At 44.1% G+C, this 24,565-nt stretch overlaps 1 protein-coding gene across 2 annotated transcripts; it reads left to right on the forward strand.

Moving 5' to 3' along the window:
- Positions 1 to 679: 679 nt before the first annotated feature.
- Positions 680 to 24,274, forward strand: dyrk2 (dual-specificity tyrosine-(Y)-phosphorylation regulated kinase 2). 2 transcript variants are annotated; one of them, XM_030719850.1, is made up of 7 exons: positions 685 to 774; positions 13,689 to 13,792; positions 16,691 to 17,033; positions 17,144 to 17,307; positions 17,540 to 17,929; positions 18,008 to 18,098; positions 19,247 to 24,274. In XM_030719850.1, the coding sequence occupies exons 1-7, from the start codon at positions 735 to 737 to the stop codon at positions 19,894 to 19,896; spliced, it is 1,782 nt and encodes a 593-aa protein (XP_030575710.1). In that variant the 5' UTR covers positions 685 to 734; the 3' UTR covers positions 19,897 to 24,274. The 2 variants fall into 2 exon arrangements, with proteins under 2 accessions (XP_030575712.1, XP_030575710.1); XM_030719852.1 differs by lacking the exon at positions 13,689 to 13,792 and having other exon boundaries at positions 680 to 774.
- Positions 24,275 to 24,565: the final 291 nt, after the last annotated feature.

A 24,565-nucleotide genomic window follows, 5' to 3' on the forward strand; every position in this document is an offset into this window, starting at 1 on the left:
TACAAACTATTAAATAATTATTTATTGATGAACTGATTAATTCAGAATAATGCTACCAATAAAAAATCATTTTCATGTCCATAGTTTTAATTAAATTAAAGTTTTAAAATTAGTCTAATCAATGAATATTTAATATTATCATCATAATATTTCATCTCTTTATGTTTTTTTATTTAATATAGTAATTTTAGTTATTATTTACAGTATATAATAATAATAATAATAAACCGAATGATCAGTGTGAATTTAAAGACACTGGCTACTAGTTTTATAATTGTAAGCATACAGTTGAATATGCAAATAATTAAATTAAATATATTAATATAGTATATTTTACATATCTTTTGTTTATCTTTTTACTATCTTTTATTTATTCGTATCGTTTAGTATTTCTAGGATATCTAATTATACATATTTTTTAAATTATTTACTAATAATTTAATTTTTATTACTTTATTATAGTGACAAAGCTTTGATGGAGGAAATGTGACTATGCTACTATTTTTCGACCATTATTATTATTATTAGGGCTCCTTGAGTGGATCGTTATTATTGATAATTGAGCACTGAGCGCGTGGGTGGAGGGCGCTGACAGCGGAGTGATTTTAGGGTCTGAGGGTGGAGCAGACAGAGGAGGAGAAATGGGAGGAGTTGGTGGAGGAAGGGGCGGGGCTGCTGATGGAGGAAGAGGAGGCGTCCTGCACAGTTGGGTCCAGAGGAGAGGATCGGCCGCCATGTTAACCAAGAAGCCCGGAACCTCGGTCCTTCCGACGGGTGAGCATATCTTCTGTAGCGGGCAGAAGGGCACCTGAGCCCGGCCGCAGCTGCGGAGACGCGCCGTTGTTTATTCGGCTGTGTTTGCTGCTCACGCAGTGAGCCAGAAACGGAGGGAAACAGTGCGGGGACGGCTGGGAGCGGTGCTAGCTAAGTGGCCCCAGCAGAAGCAGTCCTCCGGGCTCGCCTTTTTCGCTCTCTGCTCATTAAATTAACTGTGAAAAGCTGGGAGTCAGCAGCGCGGAGAGCGGGGGGACAGGAAGCGGCCGTCAGGTTATTTTTAGCGAACAGATGAGACGTGACAGCCGCAGCTTTCCCAGCGTCTCCCTGCTCGGTTCCTCCTCCGTGAAGCCTTTCCGAGCCGTCTTTGTCACCGAGCTGCTGCCCGGTGTCCTCTGGCTTTCCTGGTGTGATCCTGTGTGTGATCTTAGGTTTGCGGTTTGCTGCTGGTTTTGTGTGTGTGTGTGTGTGTGTGTGTGTGCGTGTGTGTGTTTTGTGTGTTTTCGGTTGCTAGGTAATTCTTGGCCTCCAGCTCCACAGACAGAAATAAAGCTTCGGTCAGAGGTCAGTTGTTTGCCCCATACAAAAAGCAGCCTTTTCCCCCTCCTGTCACTTCCTAGCATCTTATTTAGGAAGCCTCGCAGCCGCGTGCTGCGCCTGTGAGGGAGTTACAGCTGATTTTCTGCCTTTATATTCATATAAAAAGGCTTCAGTGGCTTTGTGCTAGCCTGGAGGCTCTCCATGCTCTCCTGGTGTCTCTGTTTGAACCTTTAAAGGGAGATTTAATCGGTCTCCAGAGGTTTGAGGGTTGTTGTTAGGGTTTTTTAAAAATCATAATTTAAACAAATGTTACAGTGGTCAGAGACAGCTGTCATTTTCCTGAAGAGGCTGATTGGTGTATAACCATGGTACTAAATGTTGTTATTGATTATTATCAGTACCTCAGCAACAATGGAAAACACGTTATTAATTATTAATATGAACAGAGGGTGCATCCATCCATTGGTTTGTACTGTTATTTTGAAGCCTGAAGGTTGGCCGTAGTGGTTATTTTGGAGCTTTATTAGCAGTTAACACCTTTGGTTGAGCTCATTTGGGCTGGTGTATTTATGGGCTCTGTGTAAATGCTGGATGTGGCCTCCCATTGGTTTGTGGTCTGCTGGTTTGAAGCCGGAGCTTTGGCCATTATGGGTTTTGTAAGTCCGGATGTTGGGTTAACCTAGAAAGTTGTTAGCGAGCTTGGTTTGCTGCAAGATAAAGTGGTGAAAACACATGCAAGCTGATATCCAGGATCCTTTTGATTTTGGAAAACGTGCATTGTTATGTTGTGTTTATTGAGATTTGCAGACATGTGACCACTAACCAAGTTACTTAACTTATCTGCCGTTCTAAACGTGTGACAATCAAGGTGACAGCGTAGAATCAAGTGAATAAGGCCACGGTCACGCCTGCCACGAGGGAAAAATAAGTACTGCTCGACTGGTTGCTATAAACCTCCTTGTGATTGCCACGGTTGCATGTAGTTTGCGACCTGTCTGCAAATACTTGGCAACTACTTTCCAAGCAGTAGTGAAACTTGAAAAAGTGACGCAAACTGTAAACAGAGACTGTTCACCTTCAAAGTAAAAGTTGCCTTTTGAAATGTTTTGGCTGCAACAGCAATGCACATCTTTTACTTTGAAGGTTTCACTACCCCTCAGCAAGTAGTTGGCAAGTGTTTGTAGACAAGCCGGTGTCTTTTGTACAACTTGCTATAAACCCTTAACAATCACAAGGAGGTTTTTGGTGCAGCACCCTCTTTGTGACCGATTTCACCCGCCGACAGGCAGCAGCCTCCAGCTATCGCTCCCAGCCGTTCGGGACACACGCATCTTCCCCGCCCGACTCTGCTGTAAAACTGGACATTTTAACCTGGGAGTTTGTGGGGACTGACTCACGTTTGGAGCCTCGAGTGGCCGTTAAAGCAACTGCAGTTTTTGGCACTTCTTTACTGGCTTAATTGGCATTCATGTGGTGTTGGAATATTTGAAAAATAAACTTCAAACTGGGAAATTTCACAATTAATGGTACAAATTCATAAATTGCAAATACATCTTTAGCCTTTTATATCATCTGTAATATGCTGCTAAGGTGTACATGTTTAAGACATATTTAAGAGTAGACTTGCATGCACATATTACAAAGACACATTATACCTGCTCACTAATTAGGAAAGAAAAACATCTGCACAAGTAGTTGCAGACACAAAAATATAACCTTCATAGTTTTTTGTAGTTGTTTTAAATCAGGTTTTTCTACTAAGAGGGAATTTAAAATGTCCTGTGACTGGACCACAGCATTCAACATAATCAAGCACAGACAACACTGTGTATTGTACAAAGATTAGAGCACTAGTGGGAAAGAAACAGGAAAATCCCATTTCAGTTTTTTATTTTCTCTGAAGATGGACCTAAACAGAGCGTCTAATATCCAGCCAGTCCAAAGTGTTTGTAACAATCAGGAGTTTCATGAAGAGTTTGAATATGAACCACAGGTTGGATACAGTCAGCTGAGCTCGTGAGCAGCGTTCATTTCGTCTTAGGCGAGTTCAGAGCCGGTTTATGATTGATAGATTTCTGAAATGGATCAAAGCAGGCGGCCAGATTAAGGGAAAAGTTGGTGGCGTATAAGATGGTGTAATCTGAATTTTTAAAAAAGTACAGTTCTGTGTGGCAGAGATAATATTGGTTGTGTTTATGGTGAACAGAAAAGGTCCAGGAATGGATCCCTGTGGAACACCCGCAGTAATGGCAGGGGAAGATGACCCTTTGCATTATTGTTAGTGTAAACTGACTGAGTGTGGCTGTGACGTACTGAATACACTCATGGCATCTTTGATGGCTGAGGTACGTTTTGTACTACGAGAAACGAGTATTTCTCTTTTTCAGGAGTTAATGTAAAAATATTATCTAGGTTTATCCTGTTGGAGCTCAAATAAAATGTAAATGAATGCCTTATATTTGTTTTTAGATAAGCAGCCAACTGTTGTCACTTAATGTTTTTTTTTTTATTAGTTTCAATATTGAATAATTTATCTTGGCTTTAATTCTACAGTAAAGACATTTAATAATATCGTGTGTTTAGGAAACAATAACAGGCAGTTTGACCTTTTTAGGCCTCAAATATCCAGCAGCCTGTACGTCAGGCTGTTCTGCCTACAGCAGCATAAACATGATAATGTAAGGGCATTATGTGTAGTAACATGAAGTGTATGCTTTGCAATGTGTCACGCTATCTTTAGCAACTTAGACATTGCAGTTCAGTTCGATGGCACATCTCTGTATTCGGTTACAGTGATGTAAACACAGGCAGGCAGCCACATATGTAAGCTAGCTCTGATACTATTCCTGTTATTTGGTCTCTGTTCACTCAAAGCCAGCTTTGTGTGACTGGTACAGAATATAATTACTCAGTATTTACCTCATGATCATAACCATGTTTTTGTCATTTAAACTCAGATTTGCTTCCCCCGCTCGTCTCCATCTCTGTCTAACCACCTGCTCTATAATTGGTTCGTTAGCAGCTCCAATCAGAGTCTGTTTCCTGCTGCAGGCCGTGTGCCCACAGTTTGTGCCGCTTCACGCTCCGTTTCCAGATCCGTGTCCCGGTTTCTCGCTGTACACCAACGAGCACGGGGCTGATGTCATAATGTTGATGCTGCGTGGCGACAAATGTCGGTCAAACTGGCTCTGCAGCAGCACACGGGATTTAAAAGGTGCTTTGGCGATAAGGGTGGAGTTTGACTCCCGTAATCTGTCAAAGCAGATGGTGCCTGGTTATCAGAGAAGCCACATTGACCGAGTTTCTCTCTTCAAAACATCACGCTGCTTGTTTACAGGCAGTGCCGATCATCGCTAACCTCACTGATGCAGGTTTTTACCAGCTGCTGCTAATTAACAGTGACTCTGAAATGGGAAAGTTTGAATGTCATCAGGCTGATTTTTCCATTTCAGCGTACGACACGCTTTCAAGACAGCTGCTGAAACAGTCACGTTTAATTCCCGTTTCTTAACATGGATTTTCCCATTTCTCTTTATTTCCTGGGACACAGTTTTCCCTTCCTTCCTTTCATTTACCCGAGCCTGACGTTTCATCAGTTGTGTTGTAAAGTGACTGTTTTCCACGTTTAAGTAGCAAAGAGACCACGTTTGGAGGTTTGAGGAAGGGCTGCAGTTTGCTGCTCAAACCTGCGACCGCAGTTCGACTCGCACAGCAGGATAAATTTTATTATTTTAATTAAGAGCGACTTGGTTACATTTAGGCCATAAAACTATTTGTTTAGGTTGGAAAATGATTATGGCTCAGAGATTAGGAGACCAGGGTGGCACTTTTAACTTGGAGAAAGTTTAGAGAAAATGCAAATGAATGCACGTTTTCACCAGTCATTTACTGTTAAGTGAGTGAATGTAAGGAAGGTGGCTTTGTTGCTCCTGAGTCACGGATGGGACGTTCTCAGTCTCCATCAACATGAGACAGGAATTCATTTGGGACTCTGGGAATTTTGTTTGTTGCAGTTCTCCAAGTGACTGCTGGGAAAAATGAGCAAATGGGAGCTCCGTGTATCCGTGCTCCCTGCAGATGTTTGCTTCCACTAAGCTTTTTTTTGTCTTCTATTAATAATTTAAGCATTTTCTTAACAGAGCTTAAAACCTGTTTTTTCTTTTAAACAATATTTTGGGTTATTTTCATTTTCTGAACGTGACCAAAGTCCTTCCAACAGGAAGCTCTGCAGCCGTCTCCGATTCTGGGAGGTTCCTGTGAAGCACCTAAATTAAATTAACGGAGAGACGGACATGACATTCATTTCAGCGGCTGCTGGGATATGAAAACCACATGTATATAATCACAGTCTTGATCTCAAATCCATTAAAAAAAGCTTCATATTTTTGTTAACTTTACTCAGAAATCAGGTTTAAAAGTCTAACACTTAAAATGTGTAAAAATGTGATGCTAAAGGGAAAGTTGGAAAGGTGAGGCAGCCTGAAGAGCGATGATCGCTGAGTAAACAAGGATGCCAGCAGCATCTATTTTCCATAACTAAACACAGAAAGGCAGATGGAGCAGATACCTGCCGTCTGAGCAGACGGTGAATACTTCAGTCCCGCTCTCCTTTGACCCGTCTCTCTGTAAAAGTCAACTTTGAATGAATACAGTTTGTGGGGCTCAGTGGAAACTCACAAAACCTTCACACGTGGCATTTCTGTGACACAACAGTACGAGTTAGTTTAGATCTTCGTGATTGAAGCGCTTGTTTTTGCCCTCCTGTGCAGTAATGTTAGCTCACCACATAAGCAAAAACACCAATAAATGAAACTGATGAATGCAGAGCCACCCAGTAGGCCCAGTTGGACCCTGTGGCTGGTTTTGGCTCCCAGGCTGCATGCCTGACACCCCTACATTAGAGGGTTACCCACCCCGAGCCCGGCCTAACGGCCAATCAGCAGCCTCGACCCGGACTGAGCACGTCACTTTAGATCATTTGCTTCGACTTCACAGCTGTACGTCGTGCTGGATTTGGATGCAATTAACACCCAGCTATGCGAGTCTCTCACACACATGAATTTTTTGTTATTTTTATGATGCTTCACGTACTATTTTTACAGTGTTAGAAGTAGGGAATAGTGTAGAAGTTCAAATAAATGTCAGTGAGTCATCTACAGTAGCCTGTGAGGGACAGAGGGAAAATGTCAGCGTGCTGCGGGTGAAAACGCCATAACTTCCAGGTCCCTCTGTGAACTTTGTGGGTCGCTTTCCCCTCTTTCACAGATCCAGCTCCTCTGCTGGATCCGTGACCCCGCTGAGCCTCACAGCGCTGACTTTCCCACTCGACCGGTCGAGCAGCATGCCGGGCGTGCTCGCCGGCGCTCTGGCATTTCCAGCTCGGTGTCGAGTTCGCATTCAGAGCGCTGCTGCTGCTGCTGCTCCAGCGAGGGAGGCTGTGTGTCACATTATCAGTGTGCGCTGCACAGCTCTGTGTTGTTGTCGAGCGCAGGCGTGGAGGCCCTGCGGGGCTGATGAAGGGCTGAGAGGCCAGCAGGACGCTGCATGGTCTGAATTAGAGCCTGAGCTCAGATTAAGGCTCAGCTTTTTAATGCGTTTATTGGCTGATAATTTTATTTTCTGAATAAAGGAAGAACTTTTAAGGTTCCTTCAGCTGTTAAGTAAGAGCTGTGATTATTAGATTAGGGAGGGACTGATGTGGCCTTTTCTGGGCTGACTAATATACAGATTATTAGTAATCAGAGGATGATAACAGATATTAAAGGCAGCCTGCTGAGGCTTCACTGTTTACATGAATGTCGATCAGCTCCAGGAAGTTCAGTTTGTATGAAATCTGCTCTGAACGTCACCCAGTTAATAAAATAAAATAAATCTAAATAAATGAGCCTGGAGACCAGCTGAAACTGACGTGAATGAAAACAAGAACTTGATAATAAAAGAAATTAAAATAAGAAGAAAATGCAGAATTATGGCTAAAGCTGTCAACACGATGGACCTAAATATTATTAAATATAGCCGCCAACAACAGTAACAGGAGCGACAGCATCAGAGCAGTGTGGCCGTGTGATGTTTGTGCTGCGGGCTGATTGGTTTTACTCACAACAGGTAACCAATCAGAGAGCTGGATGGCAGGACGTTGCTCCCAAGAGAGCCTACGCTACATTAAGCTGTTCCCTTACTCTCGAGGGGCCAGCGCACGCCCACGGTGAATTTGGGAGATTTTTCCTCTGGATGCCCTTCCTGACACAACCCCAGAGGGACCTGGGCTCGAACCAGGGATCTTTCCCTGTTAGGCCAATGTGCTGCTGCCAAACAGAGCAGTCCCAGTCTGCAGACAGTGTGTAGTTGCATCTCTTTTTGCAATGACTTACCTTTTTTTAAATCTATGAATCTGATAAGTATATTTCTGGCTAGCACATTAAAATTTTAGCCCATAAAATGTGATCAGACAGGAAAAAGTGTCCTTTTATTTTCCCACTGTGACTTTTATTCAGCGAGAAGCTAAAAATCTTTCCACAGAGAGAGTTTGAAGGACCAAATATTTCAGAAATGCAGTCAACTCCTCTGTCCTCTGATTGGTTAAAGGCCTTTTTGTGTGTTTGTCGTTGTGTGTGGATCACCTCCTCGGTGTTGGATGGTATTGCGATGCTTGGAGTCATCGGCAGGACTGCAGAGATGCAGTGTTTTCCAGCCCTCATTAGCAGTATTACTGCGACAGTTCGAAGTAATACTGCTTTGTCACGCAGTTGTTCGGCGTCCTGTGGCGCATGGCCGCGCACTCGCCGGTGCGGTTTTGCCTCGCTCTCCGAGTCATCCTCATTAGCAGGATTAGGCTGAGATTAGAGGTGGAGCGCAGCAGCACGGACCATCTGTCTGCACCGACACAGGAGGCTGCCGGACGGCGGCCCGCGCTGCCGCTCGCCTTCATTCGTCCAAACTCTTCGTTATCCGTTTATTGTTTCCAAGACGAGCCAGATTTCATTTCCAGCCATTCAGAAAACATTTCAATGATCTGGCCCTCGGCTTTACCAGCGATTGATTCAGTTATTGCAGAAAATATGGACATTTTATGGAGGGTGGATAAGCTCACAGGCATGAGAGGTCCACACAGACTTAATACAGTGAGTCTGGAGTACCTTACTGAACATCCATCCATTTTCTCCCACTTATCCTGTCAGGGTTGTGGGGAGGGCTGGAGTATTGGATCCTGTCCCGGGTACCACAGGGTACACACAGGCCAGCACAGAGACCCAGATGCTTTTGGGCTCTTATTTAAACTAACTGTACACGTGAAACCTGAAACACTGAACGTTGGCTGACTTTGCTCCAAAGGTTTTCAAAGTGTTTCTTCCCTAGAAGCTTTCTTTAAGAGCCTCTGTGACTTTATTCAGCCACAGCAGCACAAATATACTGACAGACCCCCGAGTCCCCCTCCACCTCCGCCTCTGCCGCAGGCGTCTGAAGCCAAACACCAGCTTCGAGCGCTGATCGGCTGTGTGGAGGTGAGACGAGCCGACCTGAACTTCTCTTTGTGGTTTTCTGGTTTTCTTTGGTGCTCACAGTTCGCGTGAACACCCGGAGCAGCTCCGTCAGCAGAGAGAAACATCATCCACCTTTTCCCTGTGAACTCTTGTGATTCCCAACACAGTCAGACTGGAAGCATTTCTCCAAAACAAATTCAGACTAAAGCTCCTAAAAACGTCTCTGCGTTCAAACATGTAGTTTTCCGGGTGTTCGGGAATGAGTTGCGTGGTTGAATGTGGTAATGTTGTGACAGCACTTGTTTGTTTGACTGGTTCCCCTTTGAAAGTGATGTGAAAGTGTCTGCTTTGCTCCCTCAGAAGCTGCTGTTTAGCTCTCAGCTGCTCGCTGCTTCTCCTTTTCACGCCGCTCAGAGTCGGGCCGTGAACCCTCTGATGGGGGCGGGAGCCGATAAGAGGGAAGTCGTTCAAAGTGCAGCGCTGTTTATCACCCAGCGGCTGTTAAACTCCTGGCTCTACAGTTAACACGCTCATGCATTGTGACCTCCGACTTCTGCCCTGTGTGTGGCGTTGCTGTCGTCATGTTGCTATTAAAGACGGTGAAGCTGCAGAGAGGGAGACGGAGAGGTAGGCTCTGTGTTGGAGATTACGAGGCTATATTAAAACCCTGATCCTCCTTAGACTGAGTCAATCTGCAGGACCGACTCCAGACCGAACAGGATCGCTGCGGCCTGGGTCAGGCAGCTCAGGGCTATTTGAGGCAGTTAGCTACCAGTCTGCAGCTGCTGACCGTCCTCCTGTGCTTTGGAGTACGCAGCTTTCAGCCACTGCAAGCTTTATTATGCTTTGTTTGCATCGTACTGTACACACTGCACTGCTTCTATTTTTGGCACGTGTGTGTGCGCGTGTCTGTGTCTGTGTGTACATACACTGCTGTGAAAAAGTATTTCTTAGTTTTTTTGTGCATTTGACTTGTTTCAAATCATCAAATTGTAATATTTAGACAAAAATAACCAAATAAAATACAAAATAGTTTCAATGATGATTTCATTTATTAAAGTAAAAACCCATCCAAACCTACCTGCCCTGTGTGAAAGAGTAATCACCCCCCCCCCTCGTTAAATCATGAATTAACTGTAATGAATCACATTTTTTGGTAAAGCTGAGTTCAGGTTCGCTGCCACATTCAGACCTGATTGCTGCAGACCTGCTCGATCCAGAAATCCCTGAAACAGAAGCTGTCTGACAAAGTGAAGCAGGGTCAAAGATCTCAAAAAGCAACACATCGCACCACGATTTAAAGAACCAGCTGAGAAACGAAGTCTCTGACATCTGTCAGCCTGTCTTTTCTAAGGCTTTGGGACTCCAGAGAACCACAGTGAGAACCATCATCCACAAAAACTTGGAACAGTGGGAACCTTCCCAGGAGCAGCCAGCTACCAAAGTTACTCCAAGAGCGCATTGAGGAGTCATCCAGGAGGTGACAGAAGAACCCAGAACAGCATCTAAAGACCTGCAGGCCTCGCTTGGCTCAGTTAAGGTCAGAGTTCATTGAAGAGGCCAGGCAAAGACGGTCTCCATGGGAGAGCTCCAAGGAGAAAACCACTGCTGACCAACAGGAACACAAAGGCTCGTCTCACATCTGCCAACAAACATCTGGATGATCCCCGAGACTTTTAGGAAAATATTCTGTGGACTGACGAGACAGAAGCTGAACTTTGTGGAAGGTTTGAGATGCTTTGGTGTGACCTCAAACAGGCCGTTCATGCTGGAAAACCCTCCAGTGTGGCTGAATTACAGCAGTTCTGCAGAGAAGAGTGGGCCAGAAATCCTCCACAGTGATGTGAAAGAGTCGCTGCCAGTTATCACAAACACTTGATCGCAGTTGTTGCTGCCAAGGCCGGCACAACCAGTTATCAGGTTCAGGGGCAATGACGCTTTCACACGGGGTCGTTGCCTTGTGCCCAGGTTTGAGCAGCTCTGTTCCCTTAATAAATGAAATCATTTTTAAAACTGCATTTTGCATTTACTCAGGTTATCTTTGTCTGATGTGAAAATTTGTTTGATTTGAAACATGTAAGTGTGACAAATACAGAAATCAGGAGGAAATCCAGAAGGTGGCAAATACTCTCTCATTCATAATGTTCTCCTCTAGAAATATTTATTTTGCAGGTACTTTGTAACAAGTAACTGAGCAATGTGTCAGTCAGGATTGTTTTCAAATATGCAAATAAGCATTAAGTTACAAAAAAAAACAGTTTGTGCAGCTGTTTCTTATACTAAAACACATTCACCAGCCACTTTATTAGGTACACTTGCTGGTACCAGGGTGAATGTTTTGCCTTCAGAGCTGCCTTCACTCTTCATGGCACAGATGCAACAAGGTGCTGGAAACATTCGTCAGTGATTTTTGGTTCATGTTGATATATGACGGATCGCAGAGATGCTGCAGATTTGCCAGCTGCATCTGTGATGAGTTTCCTGCTCCACCACATCCCAGAGGAGCTCTGCTGGACTGAGATCTGCTGACTGTGGAGGCCGTCTGAGTGTCATGTTCAAGAAACCAGTTTGAGATGATCTGAGCTTTGTGACAGGAAGATGGGTGCACTGTAGACATAAAGGGATGGACGTGGTCAGCAGCAGTGCTCAGGAAGGATGTGGCCTTTAAATGATGCTCAGCTGATACTAAGGGTTCCAAAGTGTGGCAGTAATTGAAAGTCATCAGATCAGTTTTTCATTGTCCAGTTTAGGTGAACCTGTGTGAACTGCAGCCTGTTTCCTGTTCTTAGCTGACAGGTGTGGCCCCTGGTGTGGTCTTCTGCTGCTATAGCCCATCTGCTTCAGGCATTCAGAGGTGCTCTTCTGCACACCTTAGTTGTAACAAGTGGTTATTTATGTTGCTGCTGCCTTCCTGTTTGAACTTCGGCAGGCTGCCTTGACCATGCCTGCATGCCTAAATGCTTTGAGCTGCTGCCGTGTGATTGGCTGATTAGACAGCAGTTGAACAGGTGTACCAAGTTAAGTGGCAGATGAGTGTGTGTGTGTTTTCCTCCTTTTAACTGTTCCTTTAGAGATTGTAAGAAGACTCAAATACAGATTAATCCACAAAGCTTTCTTCACAATCTACTGCAGTGCTTCTTCAGTGGCTTCGTTCAGATTTTCAACACACTCAACTCTGCTGCTTGACCCACAAAAGCATTTTCCTTACAAATGTGGCTCCGCCAAGAAGCATCGTTACGTCAGAGAAATAATCCACCAAACACACGTTTTCTTACTTTTTGTGCTACAATTTTTTTACATATGCTCAGAGGTGGGAAGTAACGAAGTACAAATACTCAGTTACCGTACTTGAGTAGATTTTTCAGGTATCTGTACTTTACGTGAGTATTTATTTTTCTGGCTACTTTTTACTTTTACTCCCTACATTTTTACACAAATACACATTTTCAAGCAGACTCGTTACTTTAGGTTTAACCTCTGAGAGAAGTTTTTATTTCCGGTCACTTCGCCTTCAAACATCAAAGGTCTGAGCCGAAATGAAGGAACACTAACACATCATCGTACTGGCGTGTCCTCCACCCCCGGGGCTTATTGCATACAAACAGATTAAATTAATGTATCGTTTATAGCGCTGTAATCAGGGCTAATGGGGGCGCCGGACCGAGGGCAGATGTCTGTAAGTTGTGCTCGCGGTACTTCAGCATCTTAGCTAGCGAGGATAAAAGGAGTAACGTGTGGCAGGTAATTTTGAATGAAACGTTTTTAAATGCTCAACAAATATCAGCAAACACACAAAGTGTGTGCAGTTTGTTACGCAGTGTGTCTGCGAGCTAAAAGAAGAGCTGCTGTATTTCCAGGGAGAGAAAAAAGAGAGAAGTTCACTCAGAGATGCAGGCAGAGGAGAGGAAGAAGAGAGGTTAGATGTAAAGGGATGGACTGCAAAACAAACTGAAGTACACCAACTTTGTGTAATCCTACTTCAGTACAGAATGTGTGTACTTTTCCCACCTCTGCTGCCACTGTTACAGTGAGACGTCTAAGTAGGTGAAAGGTGTGTGTGCGAGTCAGGTGTGCAGAGTGTTTTTGTGATGTGCAGCAGATGGAGAGACGCGATGACACTGATGGAGCCGATAAAGCTGGAGGTCACGGGTGGAACTGGTTCACGGCTGAAGTCGTACGTCACTAAACCGATGATCTCGGGCTGTTGGTGCTGATCAACTTTCTGAAAGTTGGAGCAGGATTTTTGAGCGACTGGTTGAACACAACTGTATTTATATGATGTAAATTTAGCATTTGTCTCATTTTTCTGGCATTTTACGGAATCACATATATATAATAATAACAGATAATTCTGCAGAGCACCAAGCAGTCAGATTTACAAATAAAATAAATGTTAGTGTCCAGAACAGCGTGTGAGCTGAAGATATTCAGTTTCCTTTGACGTGAAGCAGCAGATCTTTACATTTGCAGCTGTATCTGGACAATTAGATATTGATCTGATAATTCCAGCTCCAGTGCTGCTGGAATAATTGGAGGTGTTTCCATTCCTCCACCACGGAGTGAATTCGTATCTTGTTCGATGGCACACTGGGCACCCCGTCCCCTCAGACTGTTGTTGTCAGCAGAGTTTTCAGTTTCGCTGTAGTGAAGTTGTGTAACTCCTCAAGCTTTGTATCTGTGGCTTAAAGGGCTCCGTAATTCAGACTCAAACAGTCCATCTTGTCCTCTTTGTCAGGCTTTATGCTCAAACACCAAAATTAATTCAATCTTGTCATCATCTTCTCTGTTTCCAGTCTCAGCAGATTCTGTTTTTTACATGTCAGTATGAAAGTTATAAAGTTATAGTCACAGAAACTCCCTGAAATTCATCCTCTCTCTCTCTCTCTCTTTCAGGCAAAACGGGCGAGCCGGTGTACTCTCCCGGTCACAGCGGCTCTCAGACTACGTCGCCCGTCGCCCTGCCGCCACTTCGCAACAATAACCATAATCCTCTGACGGTATCTGCTGCTTCATTTGTTATTTTTACTTCTTTGGCATTTTGTCCACAATAACACAAATTTGAACAGCACACAGGGAATATCAAACTGAAGCATCGGAACTAATTCCTGTTCAAATGGCTCCTGATCGAATTTGGGACTCTTTAAAACTGCAGACTGCATGTAGACATGCATGCATCAGACCTTCTGTTTGTAGGGGGCTGCCAATCAGGAGATTAAAGCGAGTCAATGACCTGCACCGGCGTCCATTTGAAATAAATTAGGATTCCTTTGCTTCACTGGAGTCCAAGAAAAAAATGGAGTTGGAGATGATGACGATGATGATGACAGTTTAAATACAAACATTCAGTAAAGGTCTGCTAGTGTGTCCCCGGTCCATGCTTTTATTCTGATAGTCCTCAGCAGCAGATGTTCAGGTCAGCAGCTTCGCGCAGTGTGATCATTTAGATTCATTCAGTTTCTGGAGCTCTGAGTTTCGGCTCGTTGTTTTCTGGCAGGGATAATCCGGTGAAAACCGTGTGCTGGTTTCAGAGGCCGCCGTTAGCGTGCCGTTAGCTCAGAGAAGCAGCACGTCTGTGCAACAGCCTGCTGTAGCCACATGGCTAATAATAGCCTCCTGCTCCAAGATGCTTTAAACAGCTGATTGGTTTATAGGCTGGTGCAAAGGACACACACGGTGCGTCGTTTGTTTTATAGCCACTTCTGTGCACGTTAACGACGTTTTCTGTCAGCTGAATCTTTTATCAAATTTTAACATCAGCATGTCAGAAGCTTCTTATCACTTGGAAACAGTCACATGTTCAGTCAGAGTAGATGTTCATTGGCTGAAACTGATTTTACAGCTTAATATAATTTACAGTAGTTGAAGTGTTTTTATTGACCTCTCAAAATGCTTTTACATTACGAGCCACACTTTGGACAACTCTTTATTTTCTGCACTCGGAGGGCTTCATCGGTCTCACGTCCACACCTACATCCAGTTTACAGTCACCGGTTCTCAACACGCTCCAGTAAACGGCCACCTTTGGTCAGCAAAGGTGTGCAGCACCTGTAAAAGCTGCTTTGGTCACTCTATAGTGAGCGTTAACCAGCAGAGTGATGCCAAACATCTCAGGCAATTAAGGCCATAATGTTATTAGAGGTAACTAAACTGAAACTAGGTGTGGAAAACCCGTTTTAGTATGCAGTCAGCGTACAGGAAGTCTTCCTCTTTCAGTGTCACAAACAGCTGAGGAGGCCGTGGTGTCTTCATCACTGCGTCAGTGCAACAATAAAAAGTTGGATATAAAACTGTGAAATTACTGTTTCCTAACAAACAGGAAACGGCTCTATGAAATATGATAAATAACACAATAAGGTAAAACACAAAACGTGGACAGCAGAAATGAACACAATTAATCAAAAGCTCAATTGATGCAAATATAAAACAGGTGTTTAATGAGAGCAACATAATAAAGAAGAAATAAAATTTTATGTTGGTGCAAATTCAGCTAATTTTTGTGTTTTTAATCAAATCTGATTCTACACAGGCAGTAACCACTGAAATTAATGTACATTTTATTCTTCAAAATAAGTGCCCAAAAATGAAATCAGTTTGAATAATAAACTCATCGTTTCATTAGATTTTCTTTCTTCCCCCAGTTTGTTTATCAAAACCTGTTTAAAGATGTGGGAAAAATCCAGTTCTTTGCTTTTTTTAATGTATGTTAAATCGACTGAATTAGTGACGGCTGGCACGAGAATAATCTGCACATTACATAATAATGACAATATTCAGAGGAGGGGAGAAGCATCGTTAGGCTGATTGAGGAAAGGTGTAGTCAGGTGAGGGAGGAGTCAACAGAGCCACATGACATGTTCTTATGTATCAGTGTAGCTGCTGACAGCGCGCACACAGGCCTCCTGTGTGTGTGTGTGTGTGTGTGTGTGTTTCTTCTCCTGATTTTCATCCTTATTTTTCTGCCACCGTGTCCCCTCAGTGCACGATTACAAGAACACACACTCGCTGTGTTTGTGTTTGAAGCGGCGGGTCTTTGAACCAAGCTGCTCTGCCGTGTGTGTGTGTGTGTGTGTGTGTGTGTGTGTGTGTGTGTGTGTGTGTGTGTGTGTGTGTGTGTGAAATCGAATGCACCTCTGTTATCTGAAAGGACCCAGGTGTGCTGGTCACCACAGCAACAGGGAGTGACTCAGTGAGCGGGAAACAAAGGGACAAAGAGACGGAGACGGCGCTGCCTGTTAATCACGGGGGGATCGTTTCACTGACACAGTTCATCTTCCCGGGAATACTTCCTGTCCTATTCACTCATTTGTGGGTGTTAATTATCCACGTTTTTCTGTGAGCACACATCCACGTCCATATTTAGATGACATGCAACAGAAACGAGTCATTAAAAGGAACAAAATGAAGTCCCAAAACTTGATGAACTAAACGACGTTTTAGAGCGATGTAAACATTTTGACCTTTTTTTTCCTTCTTTAAAGCCAGGAGTGGCCACACAGTGATCAGCTGTTAATCTTGATTAACCACCTGCATCCTCAAACTGCACACATGGATACCTGCTAGTTACCGCTAATAAATATATCGGATCGGGCACCAAGGTTGTGGATTTCGTGGATTTCGTGGATTTCTCTTCCACCGTCTTTGCGCTGCACAGACCCCACTGACTCTTTTTTTTAAGCAGCTGAAGACATGTTTATACAGACGAGCTTTGAATTAACTTGTTCTTTATGCTGCATTCTATTGCTTTATATTGTTATACTTTTATTTTTTTGTCTTTTATTGTGAAGCACTTTGTGATTTTTAGCTGTGATAAGTGCCATATATTACCCTGTGGTCCTCTGGGCTTCCACAGGACTCGCTCTTATTTTCAGCCAATATTTGTGTCCGTTTTCCTCCAGGGAGGCCCTAAAGTCGCCATGTCGGACGCCGTCCAGCTGTCGTCGCAGTCGCAGGTCCACGTCACTCAGCTCTACGAGGAGAACACCAACAAGCGCCCGGTCCTGACCTCCCAGCCCAACGGCCTGGCTCCGTTCAGCTCCTCCCGATCGGGCCTGCCGCTGCCGGACCGACAGACCTCTGCGTCAGAGCCCCCCCACCACTGCCGCCAGAGCAGCGCCGCCTCCAACAAGTCGACGGACAGCAAGCCGAAGCCCAGCCCCATGTCCCCGGAGCAGGCCATGAAGCAGTTTGTGTCCAAAATGTCTTCGTTTGAGCACCACGAGGTGTTCAACTACCCCGAGGGTGAGCGTCCCTAATCACTCCTCCAGATGGTTGTTTTGATTGATTAGAAGTCAGGCGCATTGGCATCAATGAATCACTGATAGTTGATCAATCACGAACTTTCTCCTCAGTGTATTTCATTGGCCCGAGTGCTAAGAAGAGATCGGGGGTCCTCGGTGGAGCCAACAACGGCGGCTATGACGATGATCAGGGGTCCTACATCCACGTACCGCATGACCAGATCGCCTACCGCTACGAAGTCCTGAAGGTCATCGGCAAAGGCAGCTTTGGACAGGTACGAGCACCCACACCTCAGCCTTTTTCTTTCTTTTTAGTCTCTGTGCTGACTTGTTTTAACTTCTTTGTGGTAATTTTTAGCCTTTTAGTTTTTATTCTCATATTTTTTTAGGCTGATTGGTTTTTAGTTTTTGTTTTGAATATTTTGATTGATCTGTGGTCTTGTTTATTTTCTTTGCAGACATTTTTAGATCAGTGACACTGTTTTGTGTCTCCTCTTCCTCCTGCAGGTGGTGAAGGCCTTCGACCACAAGACTCAGACCCACGTGGCTCTGAAAATGGTCCGGAACGAGAAGCGCTTCCACCGTCAGGCAGCAGAGGAGATTCGCATCCTGGAGCACCTGAAGAAGCAGGACAAGGACTCAACCATGAACGTCATCCACATGCTGGAGAACTTCACCTTCCGAAACCACATCTGCATGACCTTCGAGCTGCTCAGCATGAACCTGTATGAGCTCATCAAGAAGAACAAGTTCCAGGGCTTCAGCCTCCCGCTGGTCAGGAAGTTTGCCCACTCCATCCTTCAGTGTCTCGATGCGCTGCACAAGAACCGCATCATTCATTGCGACCTCAAGCCCGAGAACATTTTACTCAAGCAGCAGGGACGCAGCGGCATCAAGGTCAGATAGCTGTGACCGAAGGAAGCTCCTTTCTTCACTTCACAGAGCCTTCAAACAGCTTCTCTCTTGTCTCCTCAGGTCATAGATTTTGGTTCCAGCTGCTATGAGCATCAGAGGGTTTACACCTACATCCAGTCCAGGTTCTACAGGGCGCCGGAGGTTATTCTGGGTAAGAAAGACTGAGGGCAGCTTGTCCCATTCAGGTGTGGAGGACAAAAAGTGCAAGAATAAAAAAAATAAAAATTTGAAAAAGTATAAATTATTCAATAAAGGAATAAAATGCCACGAAATGTACAAATAATACTAAAAATATAATTTATCTTATATATAATTCATTCGTCATACATTTTTAGCAATTTAGAAAGAAAAATTAACAAAATAGTTGTTTGTTTGTTTTTTTGTGGGGGGGGGGGGGGGGGGGGGGGGGGGGGTCCAAAGAGGATTAATATAGGGTGATATAATGGAAAAGTAAATAGGAAAAAAAAAGGGAGCACGAGTTTTCTCTCTATTACTGTAGGGTCTTTACCTTACAACATAAAGCACCTTGGGGTGACTGTTGTTGAGTTTGTGCTATATAAATAAAATTAATTTGAATAATACCAAAGAACATTAAATGTGAATTTTTATTCAGTGTATTGTTTCAAATTTTATAAGTTAATGGCTGCAAGTGTTTTTGTTGTGTTGCGTTTAATGTTTTTTTTTGGCTGTTTTGGTCCTCCATAATCAGAGCATACTCTCAAACTAATGAGCTTCTCCTTCTGGCTTTCAGCCCTGAAAATAACTCACAGCTACATTTGTCACAGATAAAACCGAGAGCAGCGACAGCTTTGAGTCTCTTTGTGTTTGTGCTGGTTGCTCTGACAGCAGTGCATTTTCTCCTCACTTTAAAGATGATTTGCAAAATAAAAACTTGTCATTCTTCCTTTAAATGCTCCTTAAAGTGCTCATGTTTACAGATGAGCATCATTAAGCTCAGTGTTCACTGGTTCGGTCCACAGACTGAAACACACTGTTATAGTAGAAGTTGTCCAGAAATTCATGGTAACCAGACTTTACAACAAAAAAGTCTTTGCAGATCAATAATAGATATGCAGAATAATTGTGTTGGTGTATCAGGAAACATTGACATTCCTCCTCAAAGTGATTTGTTCCAGGAAACAGTCTTTCGACTTTCTGAACATGACTGCTTTCAGTAACACTTTGTATATTTAGCACCTGTCGTGCAGGTTAGTGCGGTTCAGAGTACTTCCTGGTTGACCGGCCAGCCAATAATAACACAGATTGGATTTGATGGTGACCCTCTCTCCTGTCTTCCAGGCTCCAGGTATGGGATGCCCATCGATATGTGGTCTCTGGGCTGCATCCTTGCTGAGCTGCTGACCGGTTACCCCTTGCTGCCGGGCGAAGATGAAGCTGACCAGCTTGCCTGCATCATCGAACTACTGGGTATGCCCAGTCAGAAGCTCCTTGACGGCTCCAAGAGAGCGAAGAACTTTGTGTCATCCAAAGGCTACCCGCGGTACTGCACCGTGACCACGCTGCCTGACGGCAGCACAGTGCTAAACGGCGGGCGCTCACGGCGGGGGAAAGTGCGCGGCCCCCCGGGCAGCAAGGACTGGAGCGCAGCACTGAAGGGCTGCGATGACCCGGCATTCGTGGACTTCCTCAGACAGTGTCTAGAGTGGGACCCGACGCTCAGGATGACACCCAGTCAGGCACTACGCCACCCGTGGCTGAGGAGGCGGCTTCCAAAGCCTCCCACAGGAACCACCACAGGGGAAAAGACCTCGTCATCCAAACGTGGCACGACCACCACCGATGGCGCCATCACCTCCATCTCCAAGCTCGCCACCACCTCCTCGACCACAACATCCTCCTCCTCCAAAACCAGGACTAACTTGGCAGCGATCACAGACGCCAACGGAAACATCCAGCCGAGGACGGTGCTGCCCAAGCTGGTTAGCTGAGAGTGAATGCACCCCGCTCGCTGCAGTGGGACAAACCAGCTAGAACTGAATAAAACTGGTTTCGTCAAATTTGACGAGCGTTTGGTTTTTCAGCGTTGTTGGGGTGCGTTCAGAACAAATAGTCGCAGAAACTCGGCGTGGAAACATGCGGAGCGGCCAGGCCGCCGCAGGAAACCTGATTTGATAAACTGGGTTGCGTTCAGGAACGCCTCAAATTCTCAGTCTGTTTACATTTTGAGCAGCGAGACTCAAAGTGACCACACTTTTTTTTGAGCTGACCATGGCGCTGCTCAGACAATCAGAACACAACACACCACTCTGTAGCTCCAGACTCTCAAACACATCAACAACATGGTGCTGACGGAGGGAACAAAGCTTTTTCTAAAAGTGTTTTTAGCACAGAATCTTTTTAGCTGGTTTGATTAATCAATTTAACAACTTCAGTCTTACAAGGTTATATCCAAACACAGCGTAGGCCTTACGAAGGAGGTTAACTGATAGTTCAGTTCGATATATCCTTTTAATACTAAAGCTATAGCTGTGCAGTGATTAGCTTTCTAGTCTTTGTTTCATATCACAGTGAAAAAGTTAGTTGAATTTCAGTGTGGGGGACACTGGTGGGCATTTGTTAAAACCCCAACTCAACCACCTCCTTGCTAGCTGGCTAACTTTGTTAGCTAGCTTTTGTTTTACAGTGTAGCTAGCCTGTTTTACCATGCTAGCATAGTGCCTGTCAGCTGGCTAACTGTTAGCTGGCACTGGTTAGTTGTTAGACAGCTACATTTGTGCTTAGCTGTCCTATTGCTAGCTATTTACTGTTTAACTGGCTAGCAGTTAGCCTAGCAAACTTTTAATCAGTCAGCTAGCTATAGCTGGTTCCACGTTTGCCTTTTCTGGCAGTCTGGTGGCTAGCCTTAGCCTGTTTTTAGCCATAGCTCGTTAGCTCTCCACTTCCCAGCCTTACGAAGCACAGACAGAATGACGTGTTTTTAATTTCTGTATTTTAGTGTTTTTGATGGAGAAAAAATGCCTGAAAAGATGAATATTTGTTTGAATTTCACGAGCACCAGTTTGTTCTTTGTAATGAACCAAACCTGATCACCGAGGGGGGGTTAAAGAGGGTTTATCACAGAGGAGATGGGAGTTAATAGACATGTTATAAATAAACTCAAAGTGCATGAATTAAAAAAAATAAATTAAATGTTGGAAACCAAAGTGTGAATGAAAGACAGTAAAAATGTTTTTAATAGCCATTTTAAATAGTATTTAATAATTTTTATTGTACAGAAAATTAAAAGGTGATGATTGAACTTCATGCAGCAGAAAGTACCTTTCATATAAGCCCAGAGGACAAAAAAGTTTATCTAAAGATAAAACCAACTTCTACACAAATCCTCAGGAGCAGCTGAAGATGTTTCTCCAAAGATGGCTGTAAGCAGCTTTATGCTTATTTCTTTAGCTTCTCCATAAATTTTCCTCTAACCATAGGGAGGTCCTTCCATGTCGTGGTTTTCTGAGGCTGGAGAACGATGCGTCGTGAACGCACCATCTTAAAAATGGAGCAAACAGAGGGCTTCCATACAGGAAGCATCTAGCATTAACGTCAGTGATGTTCAGCTGCTCATAGCAGCACTGGGTGGTGGGTGAGTCCAGCTCTGAGGTCAGCGATTGAAGCGACTACCATGCTGCCTGCTGAGGTATGCAGGGTGTGGTAAACACATTAAAGGGTAACCTGTAATCTGCAGTGAGCTGCAAGGCACCCTCAGGTGCACTTACAGCTCTTTCTGGCATGAAGAAATTTCATTGCCACTTCCTGCTGCGACTGGGCTCAAATGATGCCGATTTATTTATATTATTGATTGCATTGGAGTAAATCTGCTAATATGCTGATCGAAGTTCAGTCTTGATAAATTTATCAGACGGGGTGGGATAGGAGATGCTTTTTATTTATTTGCTACACGTTAATATTTATTAATCTAATCTACATATTATGTGCAGTTCATACTGTAAACTTGAATGTGTGTGTGTGTGTGTGCACGAGTGCGTGTATGTGTTTATTGTATGTAGTACCGCGTGTGTGTGTGTGAGAGAGATATCAAGGTTTTCTTAAGGCTTGTTCCCTCAAATACACACATTTACACACACACACACACACAGCTGTATCTGAACGCACTCTAAAAATTCGGAGGCGGGTGATGATGAAGATGATAATGATGAAGAGGAGGTGGAGGAAGGCTGGCTGTGAGCGGCGTCGGCCTGGTGATGTAATGTAGCACGCAGGAAGCGGACGATGATGCCGCGACACTCAGAAGGAACTGTTAATGTAAAAACACAGACACTACCTGCTCCGCCCATCTCAGGGGAAGCTCCGCCCCCCTCCTCGAGGAAAAGGATAAGGAGGAAGAGGGGGGGGGTCCTCTCTGATGTTTTTGTTTGTTCTGAGGATTTGACTGGTTGTTTTTTGTTTTTGTTTTTTTTAGTGAGATGAAGTGCAGAGAGTCGTAACTGTGTGCCTTCAGTATCTCATCGCCATGCCACACCCACCCACCCAACACACACACACACACACACACACATTTTCAGTGGTGATGTCATAGTGTTAGTCACAAAAATTAACAACAGAACCTCCCAGGAAGTCCTTCAGTATCCTTCGGTGCCACTCACAGCAGCATGGTGAGCTTTACTGGCCAGAGTCTGGATGCTGATCAACTCCTGGTTTATTTCTTTAAATCCCAAAGACACCACGCCAACCTGTATGACCTATGACCTCTAAATCCCTGATCTGAAATTAGACCCTTGGATAGTTCTGGTTTTCCAGTCCAGCGGAGATGCAAGCACAGTTTACAGAGCCAACAGTAGTGCAGCAGAAAGCTGAAACAGTCTCAAAAGTGGATACAAGCACCAAAATTTCCAGTTTGGCTATCGTTTCCATCCGAGTAAGCAGCTGTTTTGTAGAATTTCAACCACTGGATAAATTTCAGAGGTTTTACTTTTGTTTTTTAAGGCTTTCGACTGTAAGTCAGATTTATAGCTAAGAACTCCCTCCGTTGGTTGCGGTGACATGTGTTGCATGTTGCTTTGGTGGTCTGATGACAGCAGGACTCTGCCCTGTGCCAATTTATTCACATCCATTTAGGCAAATTCCAGGTGTTCAGTGGATGAAGGTTCCTTTGCTTTCTTATCCAGCTCATGGGAGCTCATCCCAGATGTTGGGTGACAGGTGGGGCACACCTGGGGGCCATAGGTTGGACATAGAAGAATACATGTGCCAGTTTCAGTGCTTGTATCCACTTTCCCTGTAATGCTCTCTGCTGCGTGCCAACTCACCAGCCACAGTAGCTTTAAACTGCTCCGCACGGATAGCCACAGGTGTGTGTCTCTGTGTGTGTGTGTGTGTGTTGAGATGTTTGGGGGGGTATAACATGGCTGCACAATGTACAGACACATATCAGCCAACTGTCGCCACGTGTCGCCACGGTACAGACCGGCAACACCTGCTGACGATAGGGCTCAGCTAACACTAGCCGTTCAACTGCTAGCACGCGGCTGCTAGCTGCTGCACTGATGTTTGTTTTCTCTGCAGTGATGCTAACACTAGCCTACTGCTAAATGAATGCTAGTAGCAAACAGCGAGTTTTACCTGCTAGCATCGAGCTCCGCACAGTGGGTGTACGTGCGAGCCATTAGCATTAGCATTAATGTGGTTTTAAAGTGTTCTTTTTTTCATGTTGGTACCTCAGATCGCTCAGTTATTATGATTATTGCCGCTGTCAATGTTGTGACTAACACCCAGGGCATTTGGTTGAATCTACCAAAGTGCATTCCTTTTCAAAGCTAGCTCAGAGCTAGCTGCTCAGACAGACATGCAGGTAGGCAGGAAGTACAACAGAAGGCAAAGAGGAAGTGAGCGGGAAAGCGATTAGGTTGGTCATACATTGTTTAAAATTTTATTTAAAATATTGTCACTGGCTGCAGTCATGCTCATGAAGTTTGATTTAAATAACCTCTCGGTAGCATTCAGTTTTTTTTTTGTTTTTTTTTTAAAACAACCATATTTTGGCTATCTCACTAGCTCAATGCTCAGCTAGCCTAAACACTCATTAGCTATTTAGCTTTTTTTGGGGGGGGTCTTTGCAGCCAGAGGTTAGCATCTGATAGCGTGAAGATGCGCTGTATTTCTGTGATGTTTGCCAGCTGGGTTTTATGATTTTATCTGTAAATAATGTGCAAAGTGTTTGAATAATACCATTTTTGGATGGGTTTGGGTATTAAATGCGCTGATGTGCCACGCCGCAGCCAGTTTTACAATGTACTGTATCTACTGTACAGACCACAGAAGTTGACACTTTTCTAGTGAGCCTTTGTTAAATTTTATTGTGGTGCAAAAAAAAAGATTATTATTAATAAAACAGTTTTATTGTTCATCTTTGTGTGTTTTTTTTTTTTTGTGAGTCAGTGTTAATGGATGCCATGGATGTGGCCGAGAGGAAGAGTGCAAACAAAAAGCCAGCTATTTATTGTAGTCTGATTTTTAGGAGTCCATGAATACAGAATGTAATATAAAAATGCAGAGTAGAAACAGCTGAAAGTAATCAAGCATAACAAAAATTGTAAAAGAAAAAAATCTACCAAAATAAAACAGGAAGTGACTGACTACACAGAGACAAAA

The sequence above is a fragment of the Archocentrus centrarchus genome, chromosome 23 (assembly GCF_007364275.1).
Source record: "Archocentrus centrarchus isolate MPI-CPG fArcCen1 chromosome 23, fArcCen1, whole genome shotgun sequence".
NCBI classification, from domain to species: domain Eukaryota; kingdom Metazoa; phylum Chordata; class Actinopteri; order Cichliformes; family Cichlidae; genus Archocentrus; species Archocentrus centrarchus.

Excerpts from the sequence above, each read along its gene's own strand:
- dyrk2 (XM_030719850.1), top strand. The coding sequence starts at position 735 with ATGTTAACCAAGAAGCCCGGAACCTCGGTCCTTCCGACGG. Across the intron at positions 775-13,688 it reads AACCTCGGTCCTTCCGACGG|GCAAAACGGGCGAGCCGGTG; the intron begins GTGAGCATATCT and ends TCTCTCTTTCAG. Across the intron at positions 17,930-18,007 it reads AGGGACGCAGCGGCATCAAG|GTCATAGATTTTGGTTCCAG; the intron begins GTCAGATAGCTG and ends TTGTCTCCTCAG.